This window comes from Neurospora tetraspora, assembly GCF_033439725.1.
Source record: "Neurospora tetraspora strain CBS 560.94 chromosome Unknown B0H65scaffold_8, whole genome shotgun sequence".
Classification (NCBI taxonomy): domain Eukaryota; kingdom Fungi; phylum Ascomycota; class Sordariomycetes; order Sordariales; family Sordariaceae; genus Neurospora; species Neurospora tetraspora.
This window is the reverse complement of record NW_026944390.1, coordinates 2297406-2313712: the sequence shown is the minus strand read 5'-3', so window position 1 is coordinate 2313712 and position 16307 is coordinate 2297406. Positions and strand designations below refer to the sequence as shown.

Here is a 16307-nt window from a genome sequence, read left to right as displayed (position 1 = left end):
CCGCAATATCCGTTGAGGCAGCGGTCAGACATTCACCAGACTTTCAGCGGTCAATTAACCACGGGACCGGATATCTTTCTGTGATTTATCGACGAGGATAAAGCTGCCGAAGCACACTCCGATCTTGGCTTTCACCGGAGCAAGATGCCGCTCAGAAATCGAGATGATCAGTAATCATCAATTCCCCGACCCCGAATGTTTTCTGAACCACCTTTCAAACAATCCCGAGTCAACAGTTGAGAATATGCAAGGTTCTACGTGAAACAACCACGACGCCATTACATGGCACGCCCACATGTTCTACTGGGGGCGAGACATTGCAGTCTTGCGATTAAGCTGTCGAATGAATATCGAAACAAGAGGCATACACTTCGCCTTCGGTTTTGCCCGTTACTTTGGCATAACCGGGTGATCAAGAGCAATTCTGGTCGCCGTCAGCATATGCCAGTCTTCGTTCGGGTTGACAAATGCAAAGTTAACATCTGGGACGTGGATAGTTATCCCCGGTTCTTAGCTGTTTTCGTGTCAAGTTTGGGTTTCACTAAAACGTTGCTCTTCTTTGTTTATCTGGCTTAAATTCGGGTTTTCGGCTGGCTTGATCGGTATCTCACGCTCTAGTCATTCCATTCCCCCCATGCACACGGCTTGAAAGTGGAAGTCGAAGCTCAAAGTCCATTGAGTAAACAGGTTTTAATGCTGTTGATGAGTGTCCAGCGAAAAGTGCAGAACTTGTCAGGCTCTATACGCAGAAACTCCAAGACAATGGAAGACCGTTACAAAGTACGCATGTGCTATGTTAAGAGCAAACAATCGGTAAGGGGTTGACAAGCCGCCCAAAGTCACAAAGAAGCCAGGGGTCGCAAGACAGCTGCCAGCGAAGAACAAGTCTTTGTTTTTCATGTTGATGCATTTCATATACTTGCTTCTGAAGTTTGACTCTTATCCAAGAAGGAAAGCGGGAAACAGCAACACAGTCACGACCCCGACATGGCTCAACAGGCAGACACTGTGGCTTTGACAGCAGTCTGGTCGAAAGGGTGATAAAGGTAAGATTTGAGCATGCCAAGAACATGGTTTTACTTCGTCCCTCAACATCGTGATATCCTACACTCAATCACAACTGGGTACTCACAGCCCACTCTCTCTCACCGTCGCCGAGATAGAGATAGAGGCCTCTCAACCTTCAACTACCCAACTCTCCCCTATCATCAGCCTCAGTTACGTCTCCCATAGCTAATAACACAGGCTAATCACGATGCTCTCCCTCCACAACCTCGCCATAATATGCGCATCCTTAGCAGCCAGGCTCATCCCTCCAGCCCTAGCAGCATCATCCTCCGCCTCTTCTTCAGCCGAAGCAGCATCAATTTTCCTCCCTTCCCCAGTCCTAGTAACATTCTCGTCTGCTTCTCCCTCCTCCTCATCATCATCCTCCTCCTCCTCCTCTTCCTCCTCGGCTTCCACTATCCCCGCACCCTCTGCCTCTGCAGCATCCACCATCGCTATGAACGGCCCCTCGGTATCAGTGGTTGTAACAGTAACCATCAGCCTCGTCATACCCACCCTGACGTCCCGGACTGTCAAAACGGCCACCGGCTCTCTTACCTCAGCAAGCTTCGTAGGCTCCGTCATCACCTCCGTCCCAGGCCTCACAAGCTACTGGGTTGCATGCCCAGGTAGCGTGAAGCCGACTGAATGCGGTGTACATACCGGAATGAAAGTATGGGAAGGGACGAATAGTTATGGAGTTAGTTTCACTATCGAGCAAGATGGGACTCAACCGTATTGGTATGTTGTTGTTGCTCTAGTTCATGTTTCTGTAGGATCAAGATTCTGATGATACTGACGGACAAACATGTAACAGGTCAATGCGTCAATACTGCACTCTCACCTCCTCATCCTACACCTGCACCAACATCGTAACCGGGCAAACCGACATGGCAACCTTCGACCTCTCCCAATACTACAAACTCAAAGTCCCAGTCGGCTTAACGGACGGCGTCGAAAAGCTCGTCCCCCCCCAGGACCAATACTACTCCTACAATCCCACAATCACAATTTTGATCACTAATACCCCCTCCATCTCCACTAATACCCTCTCCAATTCCACTAAACCCACTACTACCATCAACTCCTCAACAACAACAGTCATCCCCCTCCACTTCCCTATAGTAACCAAAGACGCCAAGGACAAGGACATTCACTGGGGCGCTTCCCTCGCCTATATTGATGATTCCGAAATAGCTACTTATACAGTAAAATGCATCGATCCCAAGAAGGCCGCTATCAAAGATTGCGAGTCTTTCTATCATGGCGGAATAACCGTACAGACGGGGCCGATGTATTATGGGTACAACTTTGTCTATACGGTTGGTAGTGAATGGTAAGTATTTGTTTCCTCTCTCTCTCCATTTTCGTTCACCTTTCCCCTTTCCCCTTTCCCCTTTCCCCTTTTCCTTTCCCTTCTCACCTTTCCTCCCTTTCCCCCCTTCCCCTCGCTTTCCTCCCCTTTCCTCCCCCTCAGTCCAATTCCCAATAACATACTAACCCCGCTCCCACAATTCAAAAGGCACACAAAAGACTACCACTGCCACCACCCCCCCTCCCCCGGCGCCCTCAAAAACGGCCAAGACGACATCGGCTCCTGCACCTCCATCTACGGTCCCACCGACGCGCCAACCACCAAAGTCTCGACGAGCGTGACGAGCATGAGCGCTAGTCTTGCGAATACCACGCCTGTGACGGTCACGGAGGGGGTGTGGAAGTTAAGCCCGAAGCCGACGGAGACGAAGGCGGAGGAGGGTAGTGCGGCAGGTCTGGATCCGGGCTCGGGGATGGGGATGGGAGGAGATATTGGGGCGGTGGTGCTTGCAGGTTTGGTAGGGGTTGTGGTTGGGGTTTTGGGGTTGGTGTTGTAAGCGTAGAGCGAGCGGACTACATGAAGACGGGTGGAGGAAAGCGGCTCGTTTGGGGTAATATCCTAATGATGGAAAGGTCAGGAGCCGGTGGAAAGTTTTGAAGAACTGGTGAATAGGATGTGAAGGGCAGGTGGCCCGGTGTAAGTATAAGGGTATCATATTCCACACCTTCTAACAACAACGCAACAAAATACAATGTTTTCATCATCATCCTCCTCGATCTCCCCTACCACCCCCTCCCCCACCACCATATGAACCTCCCCCAAAGGATCCAGCCCCAGCCCCATAGGACCCGAACCTACCTCCACCCCCCGGAGTCCCATACGATCCGAACCTAGATCCAGCCCCAGCCCCAGCCCCAGCTCCACCACCATACGATCCGAACCTAGACCCAGCACCAGCACCAGCACCCCCAGCCCCAAATGATCCGAATCGACTTGTAGATACCGAAGCCCCATAAGACGCAGAGACAGACGCAGACGCAGCCCCAAAGCCATAGCCAGTCACTCCCACCGGCCCTCCTCCTCCTCCTTCTCCTCCCGCACCAGCACCCGTAGCCGCACCATCTCCATCACCATCACCACCACCACCACCACCTGTTGTCACACCACCTCCTCCACCTCCATCGCCCCCACCCCCACCATAGCCGTCGCCATTGTAAGCACTATTTGTCGTCATGTCATCGTAGTTCATGTGGGGGTTGGAATCAGGACGGTCCGGATGCCACCGTCCCTATTTCGAAGCGGAAGAAGGTCCTGCGCCTGCGCCTGCAGTGCCTGCGGTGCCTGCGGTGGTGAGGCTGGGAGGGGTGTGGATTGGTCGGAGCATGTCTTCGCGGCCGTCGAGCCAGGAGGTGCAGTTTATGCAGCGGATTGACTTGGGTATTGTTAGTTAGAACTAAGTTGGGGAAGGATGGTAAGGGTAAGGGGGCCGATATCGGAGGGAGATGGAGATGGAGGGAGGGGAGACGAACGTTAATGTTAATAAACTTGCAGCAGTACTGGCAAGGCATAGTCTTCTTGATAATAGGGTCCTTGGACATCCACTGGTAAACGGAGGCGATGCTGTAAAGCGAGAAGCCGACGCCCATGAAGTTGAGGAGGCGGTTCATGAAGAATCTGGACCATACGCTACGGTTAATATCCGATCCCGTATTCGAGGTTCGTCCCAAGTGAAGTAACCCCATGCATGGGAAAGTGACATTGACAAAACATACCCGTAAGCCATAACAACAGCACCATCCGCCTGCGCCTGCTTCAGGGTATTGTACCCTTCCTCGGGATGGTTGGCTCCGGACCGGAGGACGGCGAATTTCTCCTCCAAGTTCTTGTTCAGTGGGAGAAGCACTGAGATGGGCGGGAGGACAATGTCGGAGACGAAGGAGGTGACGAGGGCTGTGAACATTGTGGCTAGGCTGTTTGTTGTTGATATTTGTGAGCTTTTTGTTGTTTCATTCGCGGTCATAGATGGCAATCCTTACATCAAACCAAAAGCGATCTCGAGGACATTCCCCTGAAATGCGAACCCGACAAAGTCTTCCCAGAGACGCTGAACCCTCCGGCGGTTACGGTTGAGGAGGTCATCTTGGTCCTCGTGGTCGTAGACCTGAGTGTCTTCTAGTCTTGGCATGGTGGTTGTGATTGTGTGATGTGGTGGTGAGGTGATTATGGTGTAATCCGAGATCCGAACCGACGATTTTTCAATAAATGTCCAGCATTCAAACAAGAAGACAAAAGAGAGCGGAAGAGCGGCTCGAGTGAAGATGAAGATGAGATGATTCCGTCCTGATCTTTGAAGGCGGGGAGTCGTCGATAAAGTATGGAGACGGGCCGCAGGCACGCGATGTCCCAAAGCGGTATAGACAGACGTCACTGGCAGATCCTCACAAGCCGTTGGCGACGATGCCACCACTAGAACCAGCGAGACCAGCCAACGAATCTTGCATGTGCACTTGTTTCACGCTACCATCAAATCACATTTGCCGGGTTACCTTGTATGGTTGGCCAATCTGTTACCATTGTCACAGCTCACCTGTCTCTTGACTTTCTTATCACCACCAAAACCGCTATCGTAGGACAAGTCGTTTGGGTCGCAATTGAGGGGAACTTCAAAGAGCTCGCAGGGGACTCGTTGGCCATGGAGTCAGATAATCCATGATAATCCACAAGATGCAAGTAGGTAAAGTGGATATAGCTGGGGATCAGTAGACGGTCTTGCAGATCAAATCACCAAAAGTGAAGAGACAACGCAGCAAGTCAGACCCTAAACACCATCAACCCCATGTATAAATCCTACAAGCCGAGACCAAGAGGCCGGGCTCGCTGGTGAAGAAGTCAAGGATGTGAACACACGTCATCAACCAGCTTACCTCTCAGCTTGATAAACTCCGACAACTGATGCCCAAGGATAACCTATTAACCGGAGAAGGCCACACACGCGGCTGCGGCACGACAGCGGCTTCATGCTCCAGGGCATGCATTGAATCGCATGTAAAAGCACGTTGAAGCAAATGCGGAACGTAAAGATGGTCCAAATCTCGTGTTATTGTCCTCATAACCAAAAACAAGAAGAAAAAAAAAAGAAGCGCCAAAGCTATCAATACATATAGGGTATGCGAGAGTGGTATATGCTAGCCAACAAATCAGGCACCTCTAGAGAAACCCCTAAATCAGAAAAACGAAACCAAATGCGACAACATATTTTTAGAGCTTGGCAGGGACAGTAATGCAGGAGTTGCCCTTGCGAATGACGGCAACAGCGTCGTTAATGAACTCGTCAACGATCGCCTTGGCGTTCTTCTTCTCGTTGCACACGGCAGCGCACTGGCCCATGAGGAAGGGCTGGAAGTGGTCGAGGATGTCATCGACATCGACCTCGTCGCTGCCGTTGTCGGCCTTGAAGGCATCCTTCATGGCCTGGGGGATCTCGGCAGCGCCGGACATGAGCTTGTCGAGATCGGACTCGTAGGGGAGCTTTCCCTTGGAGGTGAGCTCCTTGATCTCCTGGGCGCGCTCGGTCTCCCAGTTCTCGATGTAGGGGTTCTTGCGGACACGGAGGGGACGGCCGGTGAAGATAAGGGTTTTGATGGTGTCGGAGAAGCTGGCGGTGCGGACAGCCTCCTTGTGGGCCTCGGAGGCGCCGGCCTCCTCGGAGAGGACGAAGCGGGTACCAACCCAGACGGCGGAAGCGCCCATCATGAGGGAAGAGGCGAGAAGGGCACCGTTGTGGATACCACCGGCAGCGACAACGAGGACCTCCTTCTTGGTGAGGGGAGAGATGGCACCCTTGCAGGCGTCAACGACGGCGGGGATGAGGACGGTGGTGGCAATGTCACCGGTGTGACCACCACCCTCACCACCCTGGGCGCAGATGATGTCGACACCGAGGTCGAGGCACTTCTTAACGTGCTTGGGGTGGCCGATCATGTTCATGTAGACGATGCCATGGGCATGGAGCTTGTCGACGACGTGCTTGGGGGGAACACCGACGGCGGAAACGAAGAGCTTGGCACCGGACTGGATGATGATGTCGACGAGCTCGTTAAGCTTGCCCTTGGTGTAGTCGTAGCTGTGCAGGGAGCCCTGGTTAGCTAGAGTTCGCCAAGAAGTGCAACCGATTGCGATTCAGACTTACTTGGTCTTGCGGGCGTTACCACCGACCTGGGGAAGGAGGAGATCGACACCGAAGGGAGCGTTCTTGTCGTTCAGGTGGGCCTTGAGCTCGTCGATCTGGTCGCGAAGCATGTCGGGAGTGTAGTTGATACCACCGAGCACACCGAGACCACCGGCATTGGTAACAGCAGCAGCCAGCTTGGGGCCGGCAGCGACGTTCATGCCAGCCAAGAAGATGGGGTGGTTGATCTTGAAAAGATCGGTGATGGGAGTGCGGATCTGCTCTGTTGTTGTGACATTGTTGTTAGTCTCCAACGTCTCCAGTGTCTCGGAGTAATGCGATGCGATGCGATGCGCTTGCGAGGGAGATGGAGATGGACAGATGTGACTTACGAGGAGAGGCCATTTTGAAGGATGTGATGTGCAACAACTAAACAACAGAAAAGATGAAGACGCGAGGAAGTGCAACAGACGAGAAAAGACAAAGAGCTGGTGATGTTTTGAAGGAGTCGAAAGAGGAGGTCAGCAGGTGGGAATCTGGGCATCTTGACATGTGCCGAGGTTCCCTGACATGGGGGCGCTAGTCCGTTTCCAGGCACCATGCGTTGCCAGCGGGGCCGTCGTGCGGAGGCGTGCGACCTGTACCGAGGCACCTGCCACCGACTACTGTTTTCCTGTACAGTCAATTGGGATGCCGATATGATAATCGTTCGAATGGTTTCAAGGAGAGGCTTGGGTTTTAATGTCGTGATGTTCAAAACACACCCAAACAATGGACGGATATGCACAGCATCTATGTACTTGCTGATGCCATCTACGCTGCAAAATGCAGGCTCGACATTGGCATCCAAACCACATCAGACCAGACGTGCGTGTCCCGTGTGAAGCATGCCAGCTGACAATAAATTGTAGCCCCAATCCACAACCAGCGTCATCTGCCACCCCATCCTCCCGTTCCCGAACCAAATTGAAAAGGGAACCTGGTCAGGGTTCTCGGAGAAAGTTCGACCCCAGATTTCTCAAACCAGCGTTGTGGAACCATGCCAATGCAGCATCGTTTGAAAGATGTTGGCGACGACGACCTCGGAGCGAAGATGCGGCGGCGGCATCTAACCACAAGGGTTCTCACTGGCAAAGTCCTCAACGAGATCGTCCAGACCTCACCCATAAACCCTAACCCTCTCTCCATCTGACGCCATCGCGTGCGTCAGTGCCAATTCTGCATTCTTCAGACGAAAGGCCCACCAAAATTATCAAAGATTGGAGTCAATTCTTCAGCCCTACCATGAAGCGATTCCCAACCATCTCCTCCTCGACCTGGCCATTGACCTGCCAGCATAGGCTTCTGACAAAACGATTGCTCTCCGGCAGAGCACAACTAATCACAACATCACCACGCACACCACAACTCTCAACCAGCAATCCGAAATCGGCACGCACTTTTCACTCGGCCTCCACTCACTTCTCAGCATTGTCTTTCAAAAAGTACACATTGCCTCTCAAGGGCAAAATGACAGACTCAATTGACCTACCGGCTTCCTCCAAGCCCGCCGCCCCTACCGTGCGCACTGCTTATATCGCCCTGGGCAGCAACCTCGGCGACAGGATAGGATGGATTGAAAAGGCTTGCAAGGAGATGGATGCCCGCGGTATCAAGGTTAAGCGGACCAGCTGTCTGTGGGAGACGGAGCCCATGTACGTCTTAGACCAGGATAGATTTGTCAATGGAGCATGCGAGGTCGGTCCAAGATCACTGTCCTCAGAAAATCTTGTGATAATGTTACTGAACCAATTATCAGGTTGAAACCACTCTAGAACCCCTTGAGCTTCTAGACGCACTCCAAGATATTGAGAACTCCCTTGGCCGCAAGAAGATCATTGACAAGGGACCCCGTAACATCGACCTCGACATTCTTCTCTACGAAAACCTCAAATTCGACCATGAACGCCTCAAGATCCCTCACATCGGTATTCCCGAGCGCGAGTTTGTCCTTCGTCCCCTAGCAGAGTAAGTTTTCACCCGCCCACCTGTTTCTCATCAAATCTCATACTAACACCCCACCACAGACTCATCCCCGACAAACCCCTCGACCACACCCGCCCCTGGAGCCTCACCCGCGACCTCCTCGACGCCATCCCCCCCTCCCCGACCCCCATCACCACCATGACGCCCCTCTCCTCCCACGGCCACCCGCCCATCCAAGCCCTCAACCCCTCGCGCAAGACGCACATCATGGCTATCCTCAACATGACGCCCGACTCCTTTTCCGACGGCGGGCAGCACGCCTCCTCCGGCCTCGAATCCACCATCCAATCCTTCCTCGACGCAGGCGCCACCATGATCGACGTAGGCGGGCAGTCCACCGCCCCTCGCACGCCGCAGGTCTCCGCCGAAGAAGAAATCGGCCGCGTGGTGCCGGCTATCAAGATGATCCGCGAAAAGTTCTCGCAGCGCGACGTGCTCATTAGCGTGGACACCTACCGGGCGTCAGTGGCCGAGGCAGCCGTGGCGGCCGGTGCGGATATCGTGAATGATGTCTCGGGCGGCAGCATGGATCCGGACATGTTGCCTACTGTTGCCAGGCTCGGCAGCACCATTTGCTTGATGCACATGCGCGGAACGCCGGCCAACATGTCTAGCTTGAATGAGTACCCCGAGGCGGAGGGCGGGTTGATCGGTGGGATCGCGAAGGAGCTGGTGGGTAGGGTGGCGGCTGCCGAGGCGGCGGGGATCAGGCGGTGGAGGATCGTGTTGGACCCGGGGTTGGGGTTTGCGAAGGTGGGACCGCAGAATGTCGATGTGTTGAGGCACTTGGAGGAGATGAGGAGCTGGCCTGGTCTGCAGGGGTTGCCGTGGTTGGTGGGATCGAGTAGGAAGAGCTTCATTGGGCAGGTGACGGGGGTGCCGACTCCTAAGGAGAGGATTTGGGGCACGGCGGCGACGGTCGCGGCTGCGGTGCAGGGTGGGGCGGATGTGGTTAGGGTGCATGATGTGAAGGAGATGGCGCAGGTGGTTGCTATGGCTGATGCTATTTGGAGGTATTAAGCTTGGGGTTGGTGGTTGGTTTTGAGAGGTGGTGTACGTTCGTGTATATGATGGTTCTTTTAACAGCATTATGGGCAGGTTCAACAGCATGGGGCCCTCTGTATCTAGGTTGGGATATGAACATGGTGATGATCATGGCATAGATAGATGCATTCTCTGTAAAGTAACAGACATCTAGAAAGGTTAAAAGGTAGAAGAAAGCACAACATAAGTGGTTGTAGACTGAACTTTTATGACTGGCATACCATCATACTCGAATATGTCGAGTATCTCTTGAAGACGGCGGTCACTCCTCGTCCACGACTTTGCCTCGCCCAAAGTCTACGCGTAAGCTAACTGAATGCGAATAGCTGGTGAGTAACAGAGTCTAATAGACATTTTACAAGTTTCAAAAGCATCTGGTACAGCATTTTGCCAGACTCATCTCGAAAATCGTTCGTTGGGCCAGAGGACCAGGATCCTGACTCGAAAAGGAGCGTAGAGTTATAAGCTCCACTTCCAGCCAAACGGACAACAACCACGATAGGTCCGATGGTGTAGTTGGTTATCACGTCAGTCTAACACACTGAAGGTCCTGAGATCGAGCCTCAGTCGGATCAATATCACAATTTTTCTCTTGCATTTTTTTGGTGATGCATATTCTTTTTTTGGCATCATCTGGACAGTTTTTTTTTTTTTTTACTTTATACATGTTTCTTGTCTACTTTCCTTTTTACACATCTCTCCTCCTATCTTTCTTTTCTGGACGATCTTTTTTTTTTCCTGGTGCGCATGGTGGAATCATGATGCGGAAGTCTAGGTGTTCCTATAGAAGACCTTATATTCGGTATTCTAAGTAGGAAGCGTGATGATAAGAAGAAGAGGAAGGTCTGGAATCCAGGGCCTAAGGCCCAGTTTAAGTACTGGGCTGGGCACAAAGGTTCTAAGAACCTTTGTCCTAAGCCTGGCATTCACGGACCTCCAAGAACTAGCTAGACTACTCTACAAGGTTCTGGAGGAAACCAGAGGTTTCCTGTATCAAATCATCACGCTTGGGAACTCTTTCGGACATCGAATTAATGCGTGCATATCTTCAAACCATCAACACCCAGCAGATGCTGTGGGTAAAGAGCGATGATAAAGATACTTTAAGGTGACCTGACCTATTTTCACTCCGCGTACCTATTTTTCCTCAAAGATACGCAACAATTGCAAGAAATCTCACCGAGTGACTTCAACAACCTCCACACCATCCAAAGCCATCTCCATTTCTCGACTCCGTCTCGAAAAAAGAAACGAAAACAAAAACAAGCCATCATTACGCCTCCTTTCCAGAAAACAGCCCCCGGACCGACTACTACACGCCTCAGAAGTCGAAACGCCCAGTTACATGCATCGAACCTTCGAAAACATCCAACCAGCCCCTACCCTGTTACGCCCTGCACTCTCCTGTACTCTCCCGGTGCACAACATCAAACTATCAAGGAGCATGACGGCAGGTCGGCTGGAGGCATGTCTCTAATCTCAAGCCACACGCAGCTCACTTCCAGTATGTGTTCATTGCGACATCCTGTTGTTTACTTGCTACAGGCTCACGCACCAAAGGAAGAGGACGGATGGATGGATGGATGGATGGCTGATGGATGTGTAAGATCAGCCCCACCTCTATGAAGTAGAAGTACACTTAGGTAGTCCGAGTCTGGAGCATGATGCCAGGTAGTTAGGTTGGCAGAGATGCTACGGATGATGTTAGGGGGGGAGCAGAAGAGGCTAGAGACACTCCTCCTCCTCCTCCATCTCTACCTGCCATTCTTCCCCGAAAGTCGAAACCCAGACATAAAACAAACAGAAACTCTTCCAAATCCCCCCCCCAAGTAGCCTGAAGTACCATACCATACCATACCATCCCCACCCACCCACTCACTCACCACCTCACCACCTCGCCAGCGGCCAGCGGCCTGGCCTGCTCCTTCCAAGCAAGCCATCACCGATAGGTAATCTTCGGCGAATTTCCACTTGCCAAACGACCACTAAACCCGTCCTCCACTACACCTCCTTCGACCTGCTCCTCCCCCTTCAGTTCCCCTTTCCATCTGCCCGAGTGAGTCGATAATATTCCACCACCCACAGGCCACCCACAGGCCATGAAGCAGAGACTCTGCAGAGGCTTGAGTCAGCCCTGCCCCCCAAGACCAACGCCGCCGGCTTACACAGTACAGTACGACTCTTGGTCCTGAACGCCAGCAAGCCTTCGGATCTTGATCCCGTCAACTGTGCAATGTCCTCGGATAAGCGTCTCTGCTCTCGACGAGAATCGAGATCCCTCCCTAGGTCTATATCCCGCTTCCGCTCTATTGAACTCTTGTGAGTAGTGACCTCCCCCCCAGTGACCTCAGTGACCTCAGTGACTTCCGTGACTTCGGTCCCAGTGACCTTCTCTCCTGCTTACTCTTGTTGTTGCGTTCCCGTCCTCGTCTCCGTCCTCGTCCCCGGTCCCTTTTGTCCCCTGCCTTCCCTGCCTGCCTTCCCTGCCTGCCTTCCCTGCCTTCTGTTCCCATGCCGTGAAACCACAACCAAGTCCACTCTTGTCTCATCGACATGTATAGACCCGAAAACTGCGCGAATTCGGTCTAGTCTTCCCCCCATCGCACCCATCAAGGTTCCAAGTTGACGTTATACAAGTATCCTGGGTTTCAACTTGGCGGCGAGGCAGACCAGTGATGAGTGCTTTCTCGTAATATTTCGATTCATTGGTGTGCCGACCTGGAAATGGGACTCCGATGTCAAACTAGAGCGCCTCTGGTCTGTGAATAGCTCTAGGTAATGAGTAGAGGACAAAACTAACTAGCATAACAAACTTGGGGAAGTGGAATGGAGTGAGGGACTGACCTGGGGAATACTAGCGGCACGCCGGTGCCACTCGCGTGTCGGTGAGACACAACATTGGAGGGGAACCACGCGTCCAGTAGCTATGTGTCTGGCTGTCACCGATAAGAGCACAAGATCACAGGCGCCTGTTGAACGACGTCAAGACACCTACAAAGTTCCCCATGGGGAAAGTCTCACAATGTTGTGCAAAAGTTGGCATGTTATTGACTCTAGGAAAAATTAGGAACAAGAATATTATGGTGAACACAATAAAAACAACACAGGTAAATCACTCAAAACGCCTCGAGGGTCAAGCCCTGGCGGTATATCCCTTTTTTACCCGAAGCATACAGAGAGGTTCGCGAATGCATGTGTATGTGATCCGTCTTTCTTATCAACGCAAGCGGACAAAGCCGCCATACTATACTGCCTTCCCACTCCTTTTCGCCTGCAACACCCCAAACCTCCCGGGAAAAAAGCACACCAGAAAAAGTAATATTCGCCCCGAGCGTCCAATGTAAATCCTGCGCTCAATGACGTAACGTGGAGAAACAGAGTTATGTCCAGAGTCCAACAAGCAACCCAACTTTGCACAGAAGAAGAAAATGTGAGGGAGCCACCATGGCGAATTCGGTCTGTCGTGTCTCATATCTCGTAGTAAAGCAATAGTGCCCTTGAGCTACCGGTGGATATCCGGTGAAGCCCTTTCAAGTAGTCCAAAGGCTTGATTCCACAGCGAGGGTTTAGAGAAGGGCGGCGAGACCGGCCGCAACCAGGAGGAAGGCGCCGGCGGGCTTGGCAACGCTGCCAGCGCCAATGGCAACCTCAGACTGCGTGGGCTGGGGAGAGACAACCACGACAGAGGTGCCGTTAGCACCAGAAGGTGCGCCGCCAGTGGGCATGAGGCCAGTGGGGACGAGGACGATAGAGGAAGAGGACAAAACGGGAATGGTGATGGCGGGAGCAGACGAGGTGGTCAGAGCGGCCGAGCTGGTCGAGAGGGGAATGACGACGACGGAGCTGGTGGTGGTAACAACGACGCTGCTGGAGCTGGTGGTGCTCACGACGGTGCTAGAGGTCGAGGTGGAGCTGGCGACCGAGGAGGTCGAGCTGGTAGAGGTGGTAGAGGTAGAGGTGGCCTCGGCGGTCTGGGAGACAAGGCCGGAGTCGACACCGTAGGCCTTGGCGCACTCCTCAAGGCCCATGCCGTCGGGGCAGCACCAGGTCTCCTGCTGGTTGTCGGCAGCGCAGTAGTAACCGGCATCGCACGAGCCTGCAAAAGTCTAGTCAGCATCATGGTCTCTTGATCGCATATCACCAAGTCAGCAACTTACTGCCAGAATCATTAGGGCAGCAGATCTGAGCGGCGCCGGCGTTGTAGCAGTGAACCGAGTCGTCCTTGGACGCGCAAGTCTCGAAACCAGCACCGCAAGCCTCAGAGCAGGTGTTGCCGGTACCGCAGACGGTCTGCTCGGGCTGGTATCCGGGGTTGTCCTGGCGGCGGACGACACCGAACAACTGACGGACGGAGGTCTTGTGAACCTTGTTGGCCTTGTAGGGCGTGCCGATGCGGATGGGCTCGGCGACGGCCTGAGCGGCGAGGGCGAGAGCCGCCAGAGCAGTGAAGGACTTGACAAGCATTTTGGCTGATTTGTTTTGGTATTTCGCGATCGAGTAAAGACGGTCGGAGAGTCGATTAGATATTTAGGACGCGTGCGTCGTTAATAGGGCTGTCACGTAGGTGATGCTGAGAAACGAATGTCGTAGAGTGCAAAACTCTTGTTTGGATGTAGGGAGCGGCAGGTTCTTCAAACGAGAACAAGATGAAGGCGAAACTATATCAGAGGTTAAGACGAAAAAGAAGGAGAAACAAAAAGGAGTGTGATGGAGAGAGAGTGGATGGGGGATCAAATAAGAATCCACGCAGCAACAAAGAGGAGTCACCTGGGGGGAGCCTGCGAAAGCCTGGGACCGCCTGGAAAGGGAAGCTGGCGACCGCTGTAAACCTGGGGGGAGGGAAGGGGCCACTTTGGGGAACCTAACGAATGGGTCCTCTCTTACCTGCTTGTTACCCCGGCAAGCGCCCACAGGTACCCCTACACCAGCAACCAGCGGTGAGGGTACTTGGCAGCTTGAGGTGCACAAGCATCCAATTTCCTTAATTTTAAGATTGAGCAACGGGGTTCCCTGCTCGGCAGTCGGCACTCTCCTTCCTCACCCAATCGTCGCGTCGCCCACTGAACGGTACCTGCGTCTGGATGTGCGTTGTTCCTGGCAGGAAGCAACCCTCACAAGCACCTCGAGCATCCCTTTGGACCAAGTGGAAACAGCAACCGAGAAGCAACCGTCGCAGCCGCCCCGCATCATGGACTTTTTCTTTCTCTCATGCTTCACGTGGCGTTTGTACTTCAAGTTCTCGGTGCATGACGCTTTCCATGTCAAATCTCATCGAGGTCAGAACTCTGAATGCGCCTGATTTGCCGCATGTCGATAAGCTGCTATTTTGTCATCACCTCCTCTCTTGACTCTTCTGCCCCTGACCTGACCTTCTTCCACTTGGGGAGTGATAATGGGTCGCTTCCCTATCAAGAGCAAATAACCGGGCGGGGGCCAAGCAGGGCCGGCTGTTGTTGCTAGACTCGACCAAGCCAGATCGTCGCATCGCGCAAATGAAGCATTCGGCGGGCGGGACGCTGGGCCAGTCTGGCAAATAGCGCGACGCCGTCTGAAATTTGTCTTCATGCCCCGAGCATTATCGGCCGTGTTAACCAGTTCCGTGATGGACTCTTCACACTTGCGCTTTCTTCTCCTGTCAACAACTGTTGCTCGTCCGTTTCTTCAATGATGGTCCGGATTCACGGGCGTTGGCCACGGTGTAGACCGTGTAGTTGATACCGGATGGGACGGAGAAAGTCCAAGTTGACGGTCAGTGATTGACAGTGCATCCTCGTCGGCCGCTCCCGCCGTGCTCCATTGTCAAATGTCATTGAGGAGCGATCATCATCAAGCCAACAAATGGATCAATGTTGCCGCTGCCATTGTTTGCTTTTCTTTTCTAAAAAAACCAGGAATGAAAGGAATTTGTTGCCAACAATGCGGAAAGTACCAGAGAAAGGGCCCCTTCTTCCACTTTGTGTACAATGTGCTTTCTTTGCAATGTTTCAACTGGAATGAAAGTTGCGGCGCATTGTGGTTCTTGGAAATTGTATTTGGGGTCTGGTCTTTTTCCTCCTTCTTTCTCACGGTCGCGACCAACATCGGGCTCCAACCGCCAGCCAGGCATCGCATTTGATTGGCTGGCCTTTCCCGCTTGTTCAATTCAACAGCTTGTTTCAGAAAAGATCCACCATGGCTCGTGCTTTCTGTTGACAAGGATCTTCATTCTTCAAGTTCGGGTCGTCCAGAACCCTTTCTTTTTTCCTTCTTCCACTCGAGGCCCATGACCGAAATCGCGGGGTGGTGCAACTTTCTTACACACCGTCGGAGCTCCCTCCTTCGGTATCTCCTTCGGAGCATGGGCATGATCTTGGTGGAGAAGGGACTCGACCTCTCACGTCATTCAGTCAGCTACACATGTCCAACGCCATCGAATCTTTCAGTCGCAGCTGAGGTCACCAACGGCGAACGAGCAACCAGAGCCAACGCTTTCCCTAACCAACGCCAAAACAAGCGCCGGTGACTGGGATGCCTCGCGCTTGTCATGACAATGCGGAATGTTTGGAGGATGGCTTTCGATATGGACGGAACCAGCCAACAACATCCACAAGCTAACTTCCACTTTCCAGCTTCGAAACATTGGTTATTCCGTCATGATGCTGACGGCTGTTGTTACCGAACCTTAATTCTGGTAACCATTGAATCTGAAACTCTAGGTTCAGCGAGCCG

General features: G+C 52.9%; 6 protein-coding genes and 1 non-coding gene across 7 annotated transcripts; 3 read left to right on the top strand and 4 right to left on the bottom strand.

Moving 5' to 3' along the window:
- Positions 1-686: 686 nt before the first annotated feature.
- B0H65DRAFT_323137 (uncharacterized protein) lies at positions 687-1164 on the bottom strand. Its single transcript, XM_062823434.1, has one exon. The coding sequence runs from the start codon at positions 1070-1072 to the stop codon at positions 797-799; it is 276 nt and encodes a 91-aa protein (XP_062677883.1). The 5' UTR covers positions 1073-1164; the 3' UTR covers positions 687-796.
- A 704-nt stretch (positions 1165-1868) lies between these two features.
- Positions 1869-2918, top strand: B0H65DRAFT_512277 (uncharacterized protein; the record flags this gene model as incomplete). Its single annotated transcript, XM_062828559.1, has 2 exons — positions 1869-2383; positions 2570-2918. 2 exons carry the CDS (start codon positions 1869-1871, stop codon positions 2916-2918), a joined length of 864 nt encoding a protein of 287 aa, XP_062677882.1.
- A 623-nt stretch (positions 2919-3541) lies between these two features.
- B0H65DRAFT_323097 (gated mechanosensitive channel) lies at positions 3542-4730 on the bottom strand. The gene is made up of 4 exons (XM_062823433.1): positions 4399-4730; positions 4135-4332; positions 3892-4036; positions 3542-3794 (listed from the first exon to the last, which is right to left on the bottom strand). The coding sequence occupies exons 1-4, from the start codon at positions 4545-4547 to the stop codon at positions 3651-3653; spliced, it is 636 nt and encodes a 211-aa protein (XP_062677881.1). The 5' UTR covers positions 4548-4730; the 3' UTR covers positions 3542-3650.
- A 617-nt stretch (positions 4731-5347) lies between these two features.
- B0H65DRAFT_323095 (Nitronate monooxygenase-domain-containing protein) lies at positions 5348-7032 on the bottom strand. Its single transcript, XM_062823432.1, has 3 exons — positions 6923-7032; positions 6552-6813; positions 5348-6485 (listed from the first exon to the last, which is right to left on the bottom strand). The coding sequence occupies exons 1-3, from the start codon at positions 6933-6935 to the stop codon at positions 5621-5623; spliced, it is 1140 nt and encodes a 379-aa protein (XP_062677880.1). The 5' UTR covers positions 6936-7032; the 3' UTR covers positions 5348-5620.
- Positions 7033-8039: 1007 nt separating this feature from the next.
- B0H65DRAFT_434320 (putative multifunctional folic acid synthesis protein) lies at positions 8040-9575 on the top strand (the record flags this gene model as incomplete). Its single annotated transcript, XM_062825123.1, has 3 exons — positions 8040-8267; positions 8329-8537; positions 8597-9575. 3 exons carry the CDS (start codon positions 8040-8042, stop codon positions 9573-9575), a joined length of 1416 nt encoding a protein of 471 aa, XP_062677879.1.
- A 525-nt stretch (positions 9576-10100) lies between these two features.
- Positions 10101-10174, top strand: B0H65DRAFT_t439. Its single transcript has one exon. It is a non-coding gene; the product is annotated as a tRNA-Val (tRNA).
- A 2880-nt stretch (positions 10175-13054) lies between these two features.
- B0H65DRAFT_323069 (uncharacterized protein) lies at positions 13055-14154 on the bottom strand. The gene is made up of 2 exons (XM_062823431.1): positions 13757-14154; positions 13055-13695 (listed from the first exon to the last, which is right to left on the bottom strand). The coding sequence occupies exons 1-2, from the start codon at positions 14061-14063 to the stop codon at positions 13166-13168; spliced, it is 837 nt and encodes a 278-aa protein (XP_062677878.1). The 5' UTR covers positions 14064-14154; the 3' UTR covers positions 13055-13165.
- Positions 14155-16307: the final 2153 nt, after the last annotated feature.